Source organism: Drepanopeziza brunnea, assembly GCF_022702325.1.
Source record: "Drepanopeziza brunnea f. sp. 'multigermtubi' strain 214-2 chromosome Unknown ctg1, whole genome shotgun sequence".
Classification (NCBI taxonomy): Eukaryota; Fungi; Ascomycota; class Leotiomycetes; order Helotiales; family Drepanopezizaceae; genus Drepanopeziza; species Drepanopeziza brunnea.
The window spans coordinates 3,494,001-3,512,962 of record NW_027094064.1 but is presented as its reverse complement, the minus strand read 5'-3'; the positions used below and the strand labels follow the sequence as shown (position 1 = coordinate 3,512,962).

Here is an 18,962-nt window from a genome sequence, read left to right as displayed (position 1 = left end):
CATATTCAATTATTACAACTATTAATCAACTCATTGGAATCCGTTAAAGTAACAATTAATCGTACCACTGGTCGGAGACATTGTCAGAGGCAGGAATGCGGTTCTCCGACCAGGGGTACGATTAAAGGATAATACGATTGCTATTAGAGATAAAAAGCTAACACTAGTAATTCATGTGCTTGTAGTAAACATAAGGGGGTGGTGTTCTTAATAAAGGTGGAGATTTACGCGAACTATGGATGAGCTCTAGTGTACTATGGATGAGGTTGTTCCTGCGGTTAACATGGGGTGAATCGAATAAGCTCGGATAGACGGAAGGCAGATCTATTACCTATCTACAATATCGTGATAATCGCCCTGTTTTTATTCAATTCTATCATCGCTGTTAGAGCTATACTGGCTACCTGTCATTTATTCTCTTCGTCAGAGATACATTGAATTATCCGAGCCTTCTTTCCTCGTCATCATTATTCATGCTCATGAGCATAGATACATAATTTTGCACTCAAGCTATTCTTACATTGCGCCCTTAGAGCCTAAAGGTACCCGATCATAGTAGCCCGGAAATTCGGACTTTTTACACATACTCCCTTTCCCTCTATTCTCCAGCTTTGATTCAATTCAGCTCAGCTCAATCCAAGCATCCCTTTCAACTCGTTCCCTACTTATTGACTATCCATGCCGCCACAATCATAATCAAAAGAGAACTCAGCGAAGAGAACAATTCGCTCCATGTTTCTAGGAGCCTTTAATCAGGGAGCATGTTCTGACAAGATTTACAGCCTTTCTTGGTCTCCACCGTGTACTGTGCGGCAATAGAGATAGACGCACACTCTGGCCATGGTCTTGCCGTGCCGGACGCTACGATCCATGCGGTAGTGTCACTTTCCATGTTAATCAAGGAAGGACCCTGGCCACGAAACCACTCCACCAGTCCGCCTTCCTAACGTGCGAGTCGACGGTGTTGAACCCCTTTGGCCGGTACACCCTGCCATTCGGACCCAGGGTCCCCTCCAGCCTCCGGTTGAGGGCTTCGGTCACCGCGCGGAAGTCTCCGTACCTGAGCGGTCGGTTGAGGACGAGCAGCGCCCGCTCCAGCAGCTCGTCGCGTACGAGCCTCTGCGCGGCATCGAGCCTCTGGCGACAGTCTTGGCTCGACTCGCCGGGCTTCTGAGGGGCTGGCTCGATCATCGTTGCCCTGGCCTCAGCGCGTAGGTGTGCGGGCAGATCGTAGAGGTAGGGGAGAGTGGCTTTAGTGACTATCGTGGCTCGGGAGGGCATCGGGTGCGGGCTGTCGTAGGTAGGCGTCATTTGCGGCGGGTGTGGCTCGGTCGGTACTTGTGCGGGTGGCTGCATGTGTTGGCGTGCTGGCTGGATGAAGGGTTGAGAGATTGGCAGGAGATACAGGTGGATAGGACGGCCATGTTGACCAGGTAGTGGTCTCATAAGCCAAGGGTTTGCTTGGAAAGCCGTCGGACTTGTGCTGACAGACTCAGTGCTAGTGCTGTTGATGCCGCCCAAAATCAAGGTAGTAAACATCTCAGGTTCCGGGTACTCGAAAAGGGGGTTGTCGGCGCTCACCACCTTGACCGCAAGGTGCTCGACGCTAGCCACGTCGATTGTCGTAGCTGCGAAGGCGTGGCCTCGATAGACCTAAGAATGTTTTAGTATAGATAGCATAGGGTAATAAAGCTACTACTCACCACCCACAACGGTATCTCCTCAATCGGGTTCCCAACAAAGTGTCGATTGGGCTTATACTTGATAACATATTCCACGGTACCATAAAGTTGGTCCTATAGACTTTGATTTAGTAAAGAAAGGCTTGGAAAAGAACTAGAAAGAGGTAGGATCAGGATCGAAAGGAGTAGATCGAACTTACTGATGGCTCGCTGGTTATCTCATAGACCCAGCCTCGATATTGGATTAAAGCTTCGCCCTGACCAGCGTTCTGATCTCTGAACGTCATCGTAGAATGTTTTTTCAAACTGAAGGGCGAAAGCGTTTGTTGTTTGTTATTTGTGTGTCCCGACTGCTGACTGCTCGGATGAAAGGCGTTGTGCAGAATATATTTTGAGTCTGAAAATATGCTTATCAAGTCCTTGAACCTAACTCTCCAGGTCTCGGGGGGAACAAGCCTCTGAAAAGTTTTAGAGGATGCCTGAGTGCACGAGCTTCCACGCTGACGGTTCTAACCGCCGACTGCACGTGGCGGAAAAAATATATCAGTAACGAGGACTCTGATATCAACAAAGCGCGATTTCAGCTAGTAGCCGCATTTTTCTTTGTCCAGCACCATACTTATGTGTGTCTCAGTATCAAAAACTCTTGCTAGCAAATTTACTTCAGATCTTTTGATTGTTCCCGTGTCACTTCCCAGGGAGAGTTGATAATAATCGTCATTTGCTCTTTTCGCTTACATATCTAGTACCGCATATTATATCATGCGAAGACCTATAATTTTCATCAGAATTAGCAGCGCGCATTCTTACTCTATAGGATAGGGGGTTGAAGTCATTGTAGACAGTTTGGCTTGAAGGTATAGAGGAAATCACGCAGCTTCTTTGGTAACTTTTGAGTGAAGTGAGCTCCTCCGCCGAGGTTCAGTCATGCTTCCCTGAGGGCCCCCCAAGGTTCTTATATGAAACTTCGTCACTCACAATTTGCTGCTTCTGAGCCAAAATGAATTTGCCAGATACGTAGAGCAATCACATCACATCTATTTGCTCTTGCCTGGAGTGTCCTATCCTAGTCATAACCGAGCCGAGTCCAATTTTGCACAGTTTTTCTTGCCCCCCTGATGCTTTCTCAAGCCTCTTGACCCAAACCACCATCAAATCAGAAGATCCAATTACCCTCGAGATCCGTGTTTAGCAAACTGTCAAAGAATAGCGTATCCATCTCCTGTGGCAACCCCCAATCCTGGACCTCTTGCGGCTCTTTGGGTGGCATGGGAGGAAATTGAGAGCCTGTGAATGATACCAGCGGCAGGCTGTGCGGTCTCTGGCTCATTGAGTTCTGTGGAACAGAATTATGGGTTGGCCATCGTTGGTCTCGCGGCGGAGATTGATTGTGATCCATCGTGAGGGTGTGCGGCTGCTGTAGCTGGTGAGGCTGATTTTGGGCCTGGGATTCAGATGGTAAAATGTAGGGGAGAGCCGTGGCAGGTGGGCTCGGTGGGATCGGTATTATTGGATTCGGGCGTACGATGCTGATCGTGCCAAAGTAAGGGATTGTGAGCTTGAGGTTGCCATGACTTTGGTCGGACCTACTATCCACCGCCAACAAACTCTTGATGACGCTGGCGCTCTGAGTAGCAACAAAATCTCTGCCCCTTTGAGATAGCGCTTCCATTGATTCAAGGACCGTTTGAATAAAATTCCTATCACTCTTCCTATCTTGGCTTTCTGGCCCAATGACTGGTTCCAGAAGACCAAGAAAGAGGGTTACTGTCGCGGTTAGTGCAGAGAAATCAACCACCTTACAGCAGGAAGATCTGTTCTCTGCGCTGCGAAGGGCAAGGTAACGCCACATCATCTCGCGAGAGGCCATTAGACAGCTAAACTTGCTGTAGTCATAGCGGCGCCTGACTTTGAGCATGCATGGGAGGTGAAGCAGTGCTTCCAGCTGGAAATACCAGATCTGGGTCATCAGTTTGTCGAATGTGAAAGCTGCTTCGGAAGATCGATCGTTCACGACTTTATCGGGCATCGCCCACCAAGAGACTGGCATCCTTTTGGAGAGATTATCGAGCCCTTAATCAATCTCTTGAGTCATGGCATAAGCATGCGTATGCACTGCTTCGTTCCGGTTGATGATGCGAGTGGAGAGATCGCAAAGCTTTCGGGTAAACAGGAGATCTTTATCGGTATTCGGATTCTCGAATGTCTCTTCTGCCGTGTAATCGGAGTTCTCAGATCCAGCTGGATGCCCCAAGAAAAGCGCTGGAGTCATATTAGAACCTGTCGGTTCCGATGTAATCTATGGCTAATGATAAAAGAATTAAATGCTTACCAAGATACCTGTCCGCTTGAGTGATCTGAAACCACATCTGTCTGCCCCCTGATAAGGTAGGCTCTGATTTGTGATTACCCATTAACTGACCGACACTCATAGCTCTCCAAAGAGTCAACCACGCACGTCGTGGATTTCCGGCATTGATATGGAACACTCCCAAGAGCAACAATGCCTCAAGCCCATGGAGTGTGCTCACTATTTCATCATCCGAAGTCACTAGTCCCTGCACCGTAACAATCATCTTCTCCATTCGCGCTTCCGGAGATGGTATCAAGTGTAACTTTGATGTGTCAAACTCGGGATCAAGTCGTTGTAAGCAAATCGCGATGAAAAGTAAGGATCTTGCAATAGTTGTCGAATGGGTCTTCACGAGATCAGCAAGGTTGAGAGTTGCGGTCGACGCGGTGTCGGACTTTTGTATGGCATGGTTCTCTAGAGCATGCGTCAAGAACCACGAAATGCTTGATTGGATGATCGTGTTCGTCTCGCTTTAGGGTGGTAATAGGCCAACAAGAATTTGGCGAATTCTCTCGATCTTGGGTGGCCTGCACGAGTGGGCTTTTGAAGTTGTCGATTGGGATGTTAAAGTGTGAGAAACCGAGGAAGTGTCTCGGCGGCCAGGCTAGCATCTGTCAGTCATTCCGTGGAGAATGTCTACCTGGCACCATCAAGTGGCAAGTACTTGAAATATATGCGATGCTTACCCCTGGGGAATCACAAAAGGAAATGAGAGGGCTAGTATTCATTATGTTCGACGATGACACTGCAGACGGAGTGAGGACATCATTTCCAATCGACTTAGGTGTCATCATTTTTTGGGCTTCGTCCTCTTCCTTATAGGCTGATATTTTCCCAAGCAGAGTTTCGAGAAGAGCCTCTACCCTACCCAGTCTCTCTCTGACCTGGGCCCTACTCGATGGTTCTCGTTCCTCTGCGTACTCTTGACTGAGAAATGTCGTACCTCGTGATAGACAACCGGAGCAGACTGCTACGTCGTCGGAACATAGTTGGCATCGAACCTTCCTTCGTCTGCCTTTGCTATCGGTTAGAAGATGCTCGAGCAGAGTGAGGACTAGAAATTCAGCTTACATTCCCAGCAACTTCGTGTGCCTTTCCTGACTCTCTTCCGCCGAGGCTCGCCTTCGTCAAGGCTAGGTGGACCAGTGGACATGGTGTGTTCTAGCTTATATTATTCTGTCTCTACGACCTGGGTGAAAACAACGTAGCTACGGTACAAGTGACTGACGATGAAATAAACACGGATGCGCTATTGAAGCCGAACAAGGGAAGCGGAACAAAGTACATTCTTGACTCAATCGTTTTTACCGCTCAGTAACGATTTCCTGAAGGATAAAGAATCACGATACTTGAAGAATGCCAAAAGACATGAGCGACATGCAGAAAGTAAGCAGTAACAGCCTTGCTGACAACTCTCATCCTTCTTGTCCTACTCCGCCGCTTCGGCGGCCGATGCATCCATTGCCATTGTTGTCCTGCGCATTAATGGCAGAGACACGCCTTCAGGTTACTCTGTCGACAACACAAGGTCAGGCAAGCATGGGTGGCACCAGGAGAGGGCTCCAGGAGCAGTCGTGTTTGCCAGGGCAGATATTCTGTCTACACCCGAGCTCGCGTAAGCGAGCGGTTGTTTCAATGAGGAATTGCTGCCAGTGGCAGCTGCGGAGGGAACTGCAAACTGGCCCAACAGCTAAGTCGTCAGCTCGAAGTTGGAAATATATTTTCCAGGTCCGAGATTCGAGTCGGAGTGACGGCTGAAGGCGGAGATATGCTTTACATTGGCAACGGGGCAACGGCCATATATGAGCTAGAAACTGGAAATTTGCCCTGCCTGGCCAGTCGCAAAAAAGCAACGTGCTAAGCTTTCTGGGGTGATGAAGCTTTGGAGATGCAAGTAGAGGTGATTGTCCGCTACTCTAGCAGAACCCACGAAATCTGCATTAGAATGGAATCGAAAGGGTGGGAGAGATTTCTACCATTGTTGAAGCCTGTAACCATGTTTGTTGTACATGTTGTCATCTCAAGCGTTTACATCACGGGGCTTTTCATCATCTAGCACGTGACCAACGAGAGTATTCGCCTCTGATTAGTAATCAACACAGGACCTTCACCATCCCTGTCAATGCATTCAGTCAACTCCCAAAAAAGTTCCTCAGCCTCATCATCATCACTCCGCCGCAAACCAACTATTCAAATTCCGAACGAAACAAACGTAACACAAGTAAAAAGACAATCAACAAAACACCAAGCGGTAGCAGCAACAGCAGCAAGCACATCCAGCAGCAGCACCTCTACCACCACCACAACTCCCGTTAAAAACAATGGCACCCAAGCGCGTCCAGTCCAGCCGCCCAGCACCCAAGGGAGGAGCCTCAGCGGCAGGCTACCTCAGCAGCGCATACGGCGCGCTTACGTCGGCAGAGAACGCGAGTGTGGTGCGCAGCGTTGCTATTTTCGGGGTGCGTGCGATTCCCTCCGTTTCCCATTCCCTCGCTCTTGTTCATGTTCATGTACTCGTTCTGGAGTGCAGCAGTGGAAGGGAGAACGGAGTTTTGAGAGATGAGAGATGAATGAAAGGAAGAAAGAAAGAGTCAAAGGGATGAGAGGGAGGACCTGGCGAGCGAGCCGTTGCCATGAGCAGAGATTCCGGCCGCCGACAAGATGGAGATAGACAGAAAGAGGCTGGACATTGGGATTGAGATTATGCGGCTTTAGCTAACAGGACGGTTTTTAACTCTACAGGTCGCCGTCGCCTTCTTCTCGAGTTCCTGGAGCGAGTACCTTCTTCCCGAGTACGTCGCCCTGTCTCGTTCCCTTACACCACCGTTTCCCTCACACCTCCCTCCCTTCCCCCCCTCACCTCTGATCTCACCACACCTATCTTTCATCCACACAGTCTAGACGAGAAGATCAAACACTGATCAGCTCGGACGCAGGTTGTAAATTTGCAGGGGGCAGAGCATGCGGCCGGCAAATCGATGTGACGAAGGAGGGTGGACGGATGCTCAGTCGTTGATTCATGGTTCGGCAGATCATTATCTAGGCAGGCGGATGTATGTGTATAGACGGATAAGAAAGAGGTGAAGGATGGGATGGACTGACGGACGGAGATTGAGATAGATGTGTGTACTGTACGATACGCGCGATTGGGAATGCGTTCCCGTACTGGGTCATCATCAGAGATGGATGATGGTATAAAGGAATGTGTGTGTATTAAATATGTTCGGGTTGGTGGAGGGCTGGGGATGGATGGATCGTTTGTCGTCAGTATCATCAAATCAATGCCTCTCAAATTTGTCTGCATAGCCTGTCATGGATCCGCAATACAAAGGCTACCTTTCCGATAAAGCAGATGAATGAACTCTTAAATCAGGCCCATTTGTAGTTCCACAGTAGAAGTGGGAAGAACGATCGTTACATACAGGCTTCCATCCAGCCTTGCCACCCAGATATTGCTACAAGTTTCAAGCGCCCAGAGTCCCATAATCTCAGAACGCCGTCGCCAAATCAGTACCTGCCCAGTCATCCCCAACCGCCACATCCAAACCATGAAGGAAAAAAACATATCAGTGTTGGCTCCACTCAATGCTCTCGAGCGGGATGCCCTCCTGCACCAATTCCCACAGCGGGCTCAACTCTCTTAGGAATGTCACGCGCTCTTGGACAGCCTTTACCACATAGTCAATCTCGCTCTCTGTTGTAAAGCGCCCGATGCCGAATCGAATACTGCTGTGGGCGTTCTCGTCACTGCTGCCCAGGGCGCGGAGGACATAGCTGGGTTCTAGGGAGGCGGATGTGCACGCGCTGCCTGAGGAGAGCGCGATGTCTTTGAGAGCCATTAACAAAGATTCGCCTTCGACGTAGGCGAATGAGACGTTAACGCAGCCTGGATAGAATTTCTCTGGGTCTCCATTTTGCGAGGTGTGTTCGAGGGAGAGGAGGCCTTTCAGGAGTCTGTCAGAGAGCATCTTTATTCTCTTCGAATCATACTATTTTCTTTCATTAGCGAATGCACGAGATGGTCGTTTGGCAGTGTGAAGTGGGTGGAGTCTTATCAGAAAAGTAACTGTGTTTCGTCAAGGAAGCCTCAACTTGCAAGCAAGGAAGTCACTAGGAAAGCCATGCATATGTAAAAGTAAATCATCACGCAAGATAAACACAAGAAAACTTAATGACAGTACTCACAGGCATCTCTTCCTTGGCGATACGGCAGGATTCGCCGAACCCAACAACCAATGCAGGAGCAAGGGTTCCACTTCGTAGACCTCTCTCTTGGCCACCTCCACTGATAATAGGGTCGATTCTGACACGGGGTCGTCTGCGCACATAGCATGCTCCCATACCCTTTGGTCCATAGATCTTGTGGGAAGAAATCGACATCAAATCGATGTTCATCTTATTAACATCGATCGGAATCTTTCCCACTGCTTGTGCACCGTCGGTGTGGAAGAAGACCTTCCGCGACCTGCACAGCTTTCCTATCTCTTCTAACGGTTGGATGATACCAATTTCGTTGTTGACTGCCATAATACTGACGATAGCAGTCTCAGGCCGAATAGCTGCCTCGAGCTCTTCCATATTGATCAGTCCGTTGTTTTGCACTGGGAGGTAGGTGACATCGAAACCGTCGTCTTGCAAATGCCTACAGCTGTCCAGTACACATTTGTGCTCAGTCTGGGATGTGATAATGTGGTTCTTTTTTCCACCTCTCTTAAAAAATCTGGCAACACCCTTGACGCTCATGTTATTGCTTTCGGTGGCGCCACTAGTGAAGATAATTTCCTTGGGATCTGCACCAATCAGGTTCGCAACATGTTCTCTGGCCTCTTCCACGGCCTTGTCGGTCTCCCAGCCATAAGCATGCGTTCTCGAGTGAGGATTGCCGTAGAGGCCGGCGTAGAATGGAAGCATGGCGTCGAGCACTCGAGGATCTAAAGGTGTCGTGGCCTGCATATCGAGGTAGATCGGCCGTTGGCCTTCATCCATGATTGTGGCTTGCTTCAGTACACCTGCGAGATGTCAGATTGGAGCTTGATAGTCCGGGCTATTAGAGATGCCTACCAGCTATCGGGCTCATCATGGCATCTGCATTGACATTGGTCCCAGGAACACTCTGGTTTTCTGGAAGCTTGCCCGTCTCTGCAAAGAAGGCCTTCTGCTCTGCCCGGATGGCGGTATCGACATTGACCTGTGCGCTGTCCTTCTTCGTCTCTGAGACGTACCCTCTCCTCACGTTCTTCTGTGCTTTTGTCCCCATCTCCGCAGATCGAAGTTTGCCTGCGCTCCTCATGAGAGCGGATGCGGACGCTGGTTGCCTCAAGCATAAGCGCGAAGCCTGCCGTAATGAAGAGGAAGCTATGGTCGACATTGTGGTGATCTGGCCGTGCCGGTTGGTTGGTGGTATGATGAGATTGAGAAAGATAGCGATATATTTACATGCAGGAGGCGAACATCGGCATTGATTTCAGTATGATTTCTCACTAGGGTATTTTTTGCCTCTCACGAAGCGACGAGCTGTGATTGGCCCCGAATCTCCACCTCATTGTGCATGAGCGGCACAATTTTATGGACTGATCCGGGACGTCACGGGATGTGCATAACGTGGGGCGGGGCGGGGCGGAGCGGGGCGGAAGGTGGCCATCTGACGTAGGAACATCCGAATTCGATCGAAACTCGAACATGAGCATGAACATGAACATTTCTCTATTGTGAATAGCCTCACTTTTCACTTCTTCAGTTCGGGATTCAAGAGAAGCTTTCTTTCTGTACGAGGCTCGGCTCTCATCCCTATCCCCATCCCCGTTCCCGTCCCCGTCCCCGTCCCCATACCCATACGCCACTCAGCCACATCGATCCCTCGTCATCGCAACAGGCCTGTTCTCTGGCCTGGGTTTGCCTGTGAGCCAGCCACAGCCACAGCCAGAGCATAGCCGTCCCGTCGCCATCTTGCAGTTCTGTGCTCCAAGCTACACTAAACACTAAACCCCCTCCACCAACTCTACTCCGAGGTGCCGACGATTCATTCTTCTTTTTACCGGCAGCCGCATCCTACACTCCTATTATTCTTCCCTGGGCACATCGATTACACCCCATCACATCTGCCCGGAAGATGTCCTTCAAAGGTTTCCAGAAGTCGGTGATAAGAGTAAGCAAAAGCATGCCGGCGATGAGATGAGGCGATGGCGGGGTTGTTTGTCGCACCACCATATCATCTCTTACCTACCCAATATCCAATATTCAATACCCAATACCCAATTCCCAATTCCCATCACTGACACGTACGCTAGGCGCCGCAAACTATCAAGGCCAAATTCAACCTAGGCGATAACACCAAAGATGCCGTCTATGTTGATGCAGAGCGGCGCTTCCAGGAGCTGGAGACCGAGACCAAGAAGCTGCACGATGAATCGAAGAAGTACTTTGACGCGATCAACGGCATGATGTCCCATCAGATTGAATTCTCGCAGGCCATCGCTGAGATCTACAAGCCCATCTCAGGACGCATGTCCGACCCAGACTCTGCCCTTCCCGAAGGAAACCCTGACGGCATAAGAGCGTGCGACGAGTACGAGGCAATCTGCCGGGATCTCTTAGCGACCCTTAAACCGGAGCTGGAAATGATCGAGACGAGAGTGATCCGGCCTGCAGACGAGTTGCTGGAGATAGTAAAGGTCATAAGGAAGACCGCGCTGAAAAGGAACCACAAGCAGCTGGATTACGACCGGCATCGCGCCAGTTTGAAGAAGCTTCAGGACAAGAAGGAGAAGACTCTTAAGGACGAGAAGGCCATGTACAAGGCTGAGAACGACGTGGAACAAGCCACGCAGGAATTCAACTATTTCAATGACCTCCTAAAAGACGAGCTACCCAAACTTTTTGCCCTGGAACGCGAATTCATCCGCCCATTATTCCAATCATTCTACTACATGCAGCTGAATGTTTTCTACACGCTTCACGAGAGGATGCAAGGATGTGATATTGGGTATTTCAATCTCCAACTAGACGTCGAAGAGGGATTCGAGGCCGCGAGGGGGGATATTCAAGAACGAGCAGAAGCGTTGAGTATCGTCAAGTTCAGGACAACCGGTGCTAAGCGTCCTCCTGGAAGACCCGGACCAGGTGCCCGACCGGCCCTAGAAGGCAAGACCCCTCCCAAGCTTCTTGGAGCCGCACCGTCGCGGATCTCAACATCTAAAGACGAAGAGAAGCCACCCCCAGCGTACTCGGCAAACGCCGTGTCTCCCACGTACGGTAGTGATCGAAAAACATCACTTGTCCGCGCCAGCTCCGTTGCAGCAAAATTAAAAGGCGCGGCGCCTCCCCCACCGAAGCCCAAGCCCTCGAGATTGAGTGTCGTGCCAGTCGCCGAAAAAGTCACGGCTCTTTATGACTACGAGGCACAAGCCGAAGGCGACTTGAGTTTTACAACTGGGGACGTGATTGATATTGTGACGAGAACCGGCAACGTGAACGAGTGGTGGGTTGGAAAGATCAACGGACGACAGGGGCAATTTCCAGGTCAGTTGACTCCTGGAACGGGTAGTGACAGTTTTAATTTACCTGTCCTTGTACTGACATTGCGACGACAGCGAACTATGTTAGGCTGAATTAGAGCGCAGAAAGGGCAGAATAGAGCGGATATACCATTGGAAAGTACCCGGCTTAGTTTTGAAGGGAGTGGAAGAAGGTAGGGGGGGGGAGCGTCTTCTTCCTCCACCTCTGTAATGGATGCGGTCAGGAGTGGTTTATATGACAGTCCTGCATGGTCTTCGGAGTGAGGATAAAGTAGCATTGATAAATGATTGTACTTAATAAGAAGCATCACCAGCCAGTTTTCCACCTACTTAGAATAAACTCGTGTTTTTTTCCCCCATTACTATTATTGTTATTATTTTGAAAGAGGGAGATGGAACCAGACTTGACCCTCCTCGTCTTTGAATGAGTTTAGGATTTGGGGCCTGTAATATTGGGAGTTCGTCTTGCTAACGACCACCTGAATCACCTCGATCCAAGTCCTCATCCTTCCCGCTGTCTCCAAGAGAATAAAAACTTATGAGTCGTACAGTGTTAGGATCGCGAAGGAGTACGGGCTGTTTGGTGCCCCATCTCTTCAGGACGCAGCTTGCTCTCTTCAGCACCTCTTCTTCCTCTGCCCGTCACGCAACTCAATTCTGCAGAGCAGTCAATGGGCTCAATTCCAGCAGCTCGTGAGCGCCACCATCCATAACTTACTTTAACGGAATGTTACAGGATGTATTGACTAACGAGAAGTCAGAAGATGATGAACCCGTAAAGGACGAAGGAGATCTCAGGGCAATCTGGCCATTTGATTTATGATAGGACCCTCCAGCTGTGACACAATATTTCAAGTTTTATGTGTCACTGTCCAGCTGCCTCTAGCTCAGATATTCAAAGAATTCTAGCTTGAAATGACTCCAGGAATGAAACCAGTGCTGGGGACGACGATGCGTCGCTTGTCCTCCGCACGCCTTCTTTCTTGTTCTGGATGGGAGGTTAAGAGCTTCGAGCAAGAATGCATTCAATGTAAATCTCGACAAGTCGGAGGAAGGATAGAAATGGAGTAAAAATAGCCTAACCTTGAGCTCAGGAATTCTTACAACAAAACTAAACGGGTTGAGTCATAAATGAATAAATAATTTCGAACAGCAATTTGATGGACACTGACATATCTATGGCAAATCAGATTCCACTACCTCTATCATGCGTATCCTTAATCCATTTTTCTAAGCCGAAGGCCACTTACTGTATAGGTATATCTTTTTCCAGCTGGAAGAGCTACGTATAGTGGTTTGGTTTCCCGGCACCACACAAGCCTTTCGAACGTATCTACTCCTCCTTGGCTCCGAGTTTTTTTCTTCTTTCCTTCCAGCCTCTTCTTGTATTGATCTCTGCTGAAAATGAAGCAGGCACTCATTGTCTCGTTCGCGAGTAAATTATCGTTCAAGAAGAGTATTTCATGTCTCTCTCTGGCTATTTGTTTTCTTGCTGTATCTAGAGATTTTCCTCACTAACCTTGAGAATATCCACTATCTACAGAATGTACACACAGATCATAAGCCCATATCCGCCAGGGCCCTTGTTACAAAAAAATCGACGGCCATTATAGAATCAAGGAACATAGGATAGGAGATTCCTCGATATGTAGCAGTTTCAGAAACCCTTTATATTATATCTATTTGACTGCGATTAATACAGCAAATAAAAAGGGGGGGATCGGCCCTATAAAGTCCTACGGAAAGCTGACCACGCCTGGTTCCGCTTCGCAAAACGTCGCCATCGGTAGGTACTTAACGCGATACGCATCTCGCCAATCCACCAAGATTTCAACCGAACGGCATCGTTATGTAAAGCTCAAACAATACAAACAGTGGGGAAAAAAAATCCAACTTCTTTCAATAACAAGGTTGAAGTCAGAGCGGAGATAACACGGAGAGAGGGAAAGAAAGACTCGGAGATAAAATTCTTTCCTACTGACTAATATTGGACCTGCGCTTGAGCCCGAGCGAGAGAGCGCGCTTCTTCTTTTTCCACTCCGAGGAGAAGGAAAGAGGCTAGCCGATACTAGCTAGCCCGGGCAGAAAGGAAAAAAAAAAGAAAAGTCATGACCAAGTCGAGTCGAGTCAAGTCGATGAATCAATCCTCATCAAACTAAGAAAGATGAAAACATATACATGTACAAAAAAAGAGAGCCACCCTTAACAAAAACATCTCGGGAAACCAGATTTCATACCTTCTCTTTTACCTAAGAAACAAAAAACAAAAAACAACAACAAAAAAACATTGCATTGTCGTTCACATAGCAGCAAGCAAGCAGCTTTAGCATTGCTAGCGCTCAAGTAATAAGTAATAAGTGAGTGCCACCAACTCCTTCGCCTCGCCAGCTCGTAAGATGAATAAAACGGAGCAAGTCAAGAAGTACTCCCTCTTCCTCTCTGGGGCGCGGAGGGTCGACGAGAGCACTTCCCCCCATCCCCCTCCCCCTCCTTACCTCCTTCAAGTCCGCTCCTCCAAAACGTTCGTCTTGGCAACGATATGCACAGCGGTGTTTACCGACATATTCCTCTACGGGATCGTCGTGCCCGTCATCCCATTTGCCCTCGCCTCCCGGGCACACGTGCCCCCGTCGTCCGTACAGTCGTACGTCTCGATCCTGCTGGCCGTCTACGGCGCCGCGCTGCTCGTGGCGTCCCCCGTCGCCGGATGGTACGCGGATCGGTCGTCGAGTAGGAGGCTGCCGCTGCTGCTAGGACTGTGGGCGCTGGGCGGCGCGACGGTCATGCTGTGTCTTGCCCGGACGGTAGCGTTACTGGTTGCAGGGAGGATCTTGCAGGGCTGCAGCGCCGCGGTGGTGTGGACGGTCGGTCAGGCGCTTTTGGTGGACACGGTTGGCCAGAAGGATATTGGGCAGACGTTGGGCTATGTGGGGATCAGTATGAGTCTGGGCATCTTGCTCGCCCCGCTGCTAGGGGGCATTGTCTATGAGAAGGCTGGATACTATCCGGTCTTCTATATGGCATTTGGCTTGATTGCAGTCGATATCCTGCTCAGACTGGTCCTGGTTGAAAAGAAGGTGGCTCGGCAATGGCTGGATGACGACGAAAACACTGAATCAGAGAAGACATCTCGAGATCCCGAGAAACTCGTAATCGACAGCAGATCTCGAGAAGGAACGCATTCCGATGAAATTGGACCCCAGCAAGGAGCCGATCAAGCTGGGAAAGCGGCTTCAAGTAGACAAGATTCGGTCGCTCGCCAAAGCCCTGAAACCCAAATACCCACTCCAACACAGCAACCATCCAGCAAATGGCCACCCGTCCTCACCCTCCTCAAATCCCGCCGTCTCCTCACAGCCCTCTGGGGCTGGATCGTCCAAGGCTCGCAAATGACAGCTTTTGACGCCGTCATCCCCCTCTACGTCCAACGAACCTTCCACTGGAACTCCATAGGGGCCGGCCTCATCTTCCTCGCGATTATGATTCCCGGGTTCCTAGCCCCGTTAGTCGGCTGGGCATCCGATAAGTACGGCCCACGCTGGCTGACCGTAACGGGATTCATGCTCGCCGTGCCATTCTGGGTCCTGCTGCGACTGGTTACTTACGATGGTCTTGATCAGAAAGTCCTGCTGTGCGCATTGCTGTTCTTGATTGGGATAACGCTGACGTTGGTGAACGCCCCGCTCATGGCGGAGATCACCTACGTGGTTGAAGCGAAGGAGAAGGAGAAGCCCGGGAGATTTGGGACAAATGGAGCGTATGCTCAAGCATATGGACTTTTCGTGACGGCCTTTGCTGCGGGCTCGCTCATCGGGCCGCTGTGGTCCGGATACGTCGAGGAGAGTGCCGGGTGGGGAACGATGGCCTGGTCCTTGGGTCTTCTTGGGGTGTCGGGTGCTGTTCCTTGTCTGATATGGACGGGGGGCTTGATAACGGAGGAGAACGCGAAGAGCGGGGAGGAGAGAGCGATTGGGAGAGGCGCGTTGGGGGAGATGAGTGAGGCTCAACTCGAGGGTGGTGATGTCTAGCATTTGACCAAATAGCATGTTTGCTTAGATACTATTGTTGTTTAGCGAAACCTCCAAGTTCTAGAACGTGGGTACATATTTTGGTCCATACATATATGCATGTTTCATACATCAGGAGTCGGACTGCAACACATAGAACTGCACATAAACTTATCATACAAGCTTTCATTTGGCTATGTCAAGAACTGGATCAATGTACTAAGCATGTCTTTAGTCCACGTCTGTTCTTCCGAATATTCGTCAATGATATCAAGTTGCTCTGTGAGAGGATTAGTCAGACAGATCATCCAAAATTCATAGGGAACATACCCTGTATCGTGGCCTTCACGACAGACAAACCCTCGTCCCGATCTGCAAGCAGACTCCGGATTTTCGTGTTTGCCCCATCGTCCTCTGCCACTAGCCAAGCAAGAATAACATCGATGGTCTGTAGGCAGAACAAGCCTGCATCCATTCGCCTCTCTAGCCACTCATCCGCCATTTCCTCCCTCTCCTCGGCATCCATCTGGAATTGCTCGATCCTGATCTCCTTCTCCATTGCATCGACCTTCGCTGCATAGACTCTCCTCAACTTAACCAGCTTCTCCAGCTTCTCATAATCCTTCTCCACAAACTTCGCCAACGTGCGTATCCTTCCCGACGAATTCGCCGGGAGTAGCCTTAACAGCGAGGAAAATATACCTAGCAGGTGCTCCATAGTCTCCCCATTTTGTTTCTTCATAAACGTACCAAATAAGACTTTCAATCCTGCAGCCTCCACCAGTTTTTCGCATGCTTCGGCACCGCTTTGCTTCGCGAGAGCATGATCGAGCAACCGCAATGCGCGTGGTTTGCTCATTTTCCCCTCTCTGATCATGATAAGACACAGCTCAATACCTTCCGCCTCGACAAATTTTTGCTTTCCTTCGGGCTCATCAACAAGGCATGTCAGCAAGTCAAAGATATTTTCGACGAACTCTTCTTCGTCGGATCCTGTACAGGGGTTTCGCTTGCGGTACGCAGCCACAATCTGGAGCAACAAGTCCACGCCATTCAACTCGCAAAGTTTCCGCAGAGTGGTTGATGAGCCAAGGACCAGAACGGACAGGACTTCTGCAGAGTATTGCATATTTTGCGACACTGGCGAGTCCTTTTTCTGTATCCGGCTTAATAACCACTCCAGCAATCTTGTATCCTGCCCAATATTCTCCGCAAGTGTTCCCTTCGATACCAGATTGTCCAGTAAACTTAGCGCATGATAAACACCACTACGATCCGATTCGTTGGCCTCATCCAAACGTCCGAAATTCGATAACAGCAGGTCCAGCAGATCAGCCTCGAGCATAGCATCAACGAACTGATCCCACTGATCCTCCTTGACCTCCACATCAATATCCGTCAGCTCGCTCAAAATTTCCGCCACGTCGATCGCTATATCCGTATTCTCATGTGTTAGCAAGCCCACGAGACTCGCAACACAGCCCAACTTCGCAAATTCGCCGTACAGCTGCGGATGCTCGGTCAGGATACTCAGCGCCTTGATATCCGCGTCCAGGTCTGCTTCGCTCCCCATAAACTTCTGCGGATCGTCTTCGAACTTCGCCCGCAGTTCCGCATTCTTCGATATCCGCTTCTCGAAATTCAGAGCCAGTTTCCGCAGCCACGCCGAGTCGATCTTTTCTGGTGCTATTTCTGCCGCTTCCTGCCCTTCCATGTAGTCTAGTATCTCACTCTCTTTCTCTGTGATTCCGCCGCCGAAGAATCGCCCCTCCTCGTCGTCTGGGATGTCTGGTCCGTAGTCTTTTTCATCGTCGGATGGGGCTGAAGGTCCGGCTTCTACATCGTCGTCTTCGTCTTCTGCGACCGCTGGAGCTTTGCCATTGCTTTTGACGTGGCCACTCGAGGATAGCTTCGCAGCTTTGTAGATCTCGTCTGCGGATGTTAAGAGAGCTTGAGCTTTGGGGAGAATCTGGGGAGCTGACTTGGGTCTCGAGCTGCTTCGAGTTTGCGTTTATTGCTCGGCAGGGCTGGTTTCTGAATCCATTGTCAGTTGGAACATGTAGTAGATTCAAATCAGGCTGTCGTACTTTGAACAGATCGTCGAGGCTCGACATGCTGTGCTGGTGGAAGTTGGCAGGCTAAGTATTGATGTTTTAAGCAGTTTGATGATAACCTGATACCGTTTTTGGATTGGACTAGATCGCGTAACAAAAATCAGCTCAACACTGCGCGATGTGACTTTAGTAAACAAGGCTAAACAAATACACCGGCTGACTAAGCTGCCCGACCCACATGATTCCTTATATGATTCGACCCACGACCTCAGTCGGCTTTCAAGCTGTATTATGTAAACTGGGTGTCATTCACTTAGTTTTTCTACCTCATACAGATATAAGTACATTTCCTATATTGCAATATGGACATCACAACCAACAATGGCTGACTCCATCGAACATCTCCCAGGCGGATTTCTGCCCTCGTTGCCATCTCCCTCGCCAAGCACCGTATCGACAGCATCGCCGAGTAACCTACCCCATCCAAGAAGAAACCCCTTGAAAGCTGGCTCCTCAAAAGAAGATGCCCTAAGACGGTACGTCGACCGTCGATTGCTGGTTGTCGGTAGGCGGTACGCGAAAAAATTCCTGCCGTTGGAGGCAGGGGATGAAGTGAAAGGATATGAGGGCTTTGGAGAAGTAGCTAAAGATCTTGGGGAGTTGATAGACGTGATTTGGCTCAGTGGGACGCGTAAGTTCTCTGCATAATCTTCTGTTATCCTCCTCTCGAACAAATTTCAAGTTTTGGTAGCTAAATGTGATATCAGCGAGTCTCCAGATCCCGTATCTGCTGAATGTGGCACTTGCTGTAACATCGTACATCACCGCATTCCCATTCTCGCCAAAGGCAACTTTTGTTTTGCTAGGAAAGTTGGATCATGTATTCTCTAGCTTGCTGAAGGGGGAGGACTGTGTGTCGGGTGAGATTTTGCCGGGTTTCTCTGGGGGTATGAGGGCGGGTTTGAGTCTGACTCATATGGTTCGTTGCAAGGGGCTGGTGGAGGCTACGAGGGTGTTAGTCGTCGAAGTTATGGGGAGGGGTGGAAAGATTGAGACGGAGGGGGAGGATGAGGATGAGGATGACGCTGAGACTGGGGCTGAGTGGGAGATGGAGGCTGCGAGGGTGTATGAGATGACTATCATGCGACTTGGGGACTCGCTTGGGGAGGAGTTTGCGGTTCCAGGGGCTGGGGCTGGGGTTTAACGGTAGGACATCTGGCTACATGGCGCAAGGGTTGAAGTGCCTTTCATATACTCAGACGGGTTCGGATATCATGGAAATTCAGTGCTTACAATGTGGAGCAGGACTCGGCTGGAGGTCGAATATGAGAATCTCGCAGCATTCAGCAAAC

General features: G+C 49.8%; 8 protein-coding genes across 9 annotated transcripts; 3 read left to right on the top strand and 5 right to left on the bottom strand.

Annotated features, from left to right (window-relative positions):
• Positions 1-897: 897 nt before the first annotated feature.
• On the bottom strand, positions 898-1,969 carry L3040_000558 (uncharacterized protein; the record flags this gene model as incomplete). The annotated part of the gene is made up of 3 exons (XM_007288347.1): positions 898-1,653; positions 1,704-1,796; positions 1,883-1,969. The coding sequence occupies 3 exons, from the start codon at positions 1,967-1,969 to the stop codon at positions 898-900; spliced, it is 936 nt and encodes a 311-aa protein (XP_007288409.1).
• An 869-nt stretch (positions 1,970-2,838) lies between these two features.
• Positions 2,839-3,732, bottom strand: L3040_000557 (uncharacterized protein; the record flags this gene model as incomplete). The annotated part of the gene is made up of 1 exon (XM_066155214.1): positions 2,839-3,732. One exon carries the CDS (start codon positions 3,730-3,732, stop codon positions 2,839-2,841), a length of 894 nt encoding a protein of 297 aa, XP_066013255.1.
• Positions 3,733-3,756: 24 nt separating this feature from the next.
• On the bottom strand, positions 3,757-4,267 carry L3040_000556 (uncharacterized protein; the record flags this gene model as incomplete). Its single annotated transcript, XM_066155213.1, has 2 exons — positions 3,757-3,944; positions 4,015-4,267. 2 exons carry the CDS (start codon positions 4,265-4,267, stop codon positions 3,757-3,759), a joined length of 441 nt encoding a protein of 146 aa, XP_066013254.1.
• Positions 4,268-7,601: 3,334 nt separating this feature from the next.
• Positions 7,602-9,403, bottom strand: L3040_000555 (uncharacterized protein; the record flags this gene model as incomplete). Its single annotated transcript, XM_007288350.1, has 3 exons — positions 7,602-8,024; positions 8,221-9,044; positions 9,097-9,403. The coding sequence occupies 3 exons, from the start codon at positions 9,401-9,403 to the stop codon at positions 7,602-7,604; spliced, it is 1,554 nt and encodes a 517-aa protein (XP_007288412.1).
• Positions 9,404-10,144: 741 nt separating this feature from the next.
• Positions 10,145-11,647, top strand: L3040_000554 (uncharacterized protein; the record flags this gene model as incomplete). The annotated part of the gene is made up of 3 exons (XM_007288351.1): positions 10,145-10,180; positions 10,323-11,553; positions 11,625-11,647. 3 exons carry the CDS (start codon positions 10,145-10,147, stop codon positions 11,645-11,647), a joined length of 1,290 nt encoding a protein of 429 aa, XP_007288413.1.
• A 2,298-nt stretch (positions 11,648-13,945) lies between these two features.
• L3040_000553 (uncharacterized protein) lies at positions 13,946-15,577 on the top strand (the record flags this gene model as incomplete). Of its 2 annotated transcripts, none has more annotated exons than XM_007288352.1 (1): positions 13,946-15,577. In XM_007288352.1, one exon carries the CDS (start codon positions 13,946-13,948, stop codon positions 15,575-15,577), a length of 1,632 nt encoding a protein of 543 aa, XP_007288414.1. The 2 variants fall into 2 exon arrangements, with proteins under 2 accessions (XP_007288414.1, XP_066013253.1); XM_066155212.1 differs by having other exon boundaries at positions 14,939-15,577.
• Positions 15,578-15,750: 173 nt separating this feature from the next.
• On the bottom strand, positions 15,751-17,670 carry L3040_000552 (uncharacterized protein; the record flags this gene model as incomplete). Its single annotated transcript, XM_007288353.1, has 4 exons — positions 15,751-15,836; positions 15,887-17,488; positions 17,539-17,590; positions 17,644-17,670. The coding sequence occupies 4 exons, from the start codon at positions 17,668-17,670 to the stop codon at positions 15,751-15,753; spliced, it is 1,767 nt and encodes a 588-aa protein (XP_007288415.1).
• A 321-nt stretch (positions 17,671-17,991) lies between these two features.
• On the top strand, positions 17,992-18,814 carry L3040_000551 (uncharacterized protein; the record flags this gene model as incomplete). Its single annotated transcript, XM_007288354.1, has 2 exons — positions 17,992-18,301; positions 18,378-18,814. The coding sequence occupies 2 exons, from the start codon at positions 17,992-17,994 to the stop codon at positions 18,812-18,814; spliced, it is 747 nt and encodes a 248-aa protein (XP_007288416.1).
• Positions 18,815-18,962: the final 148 nt, after the last annotated feature.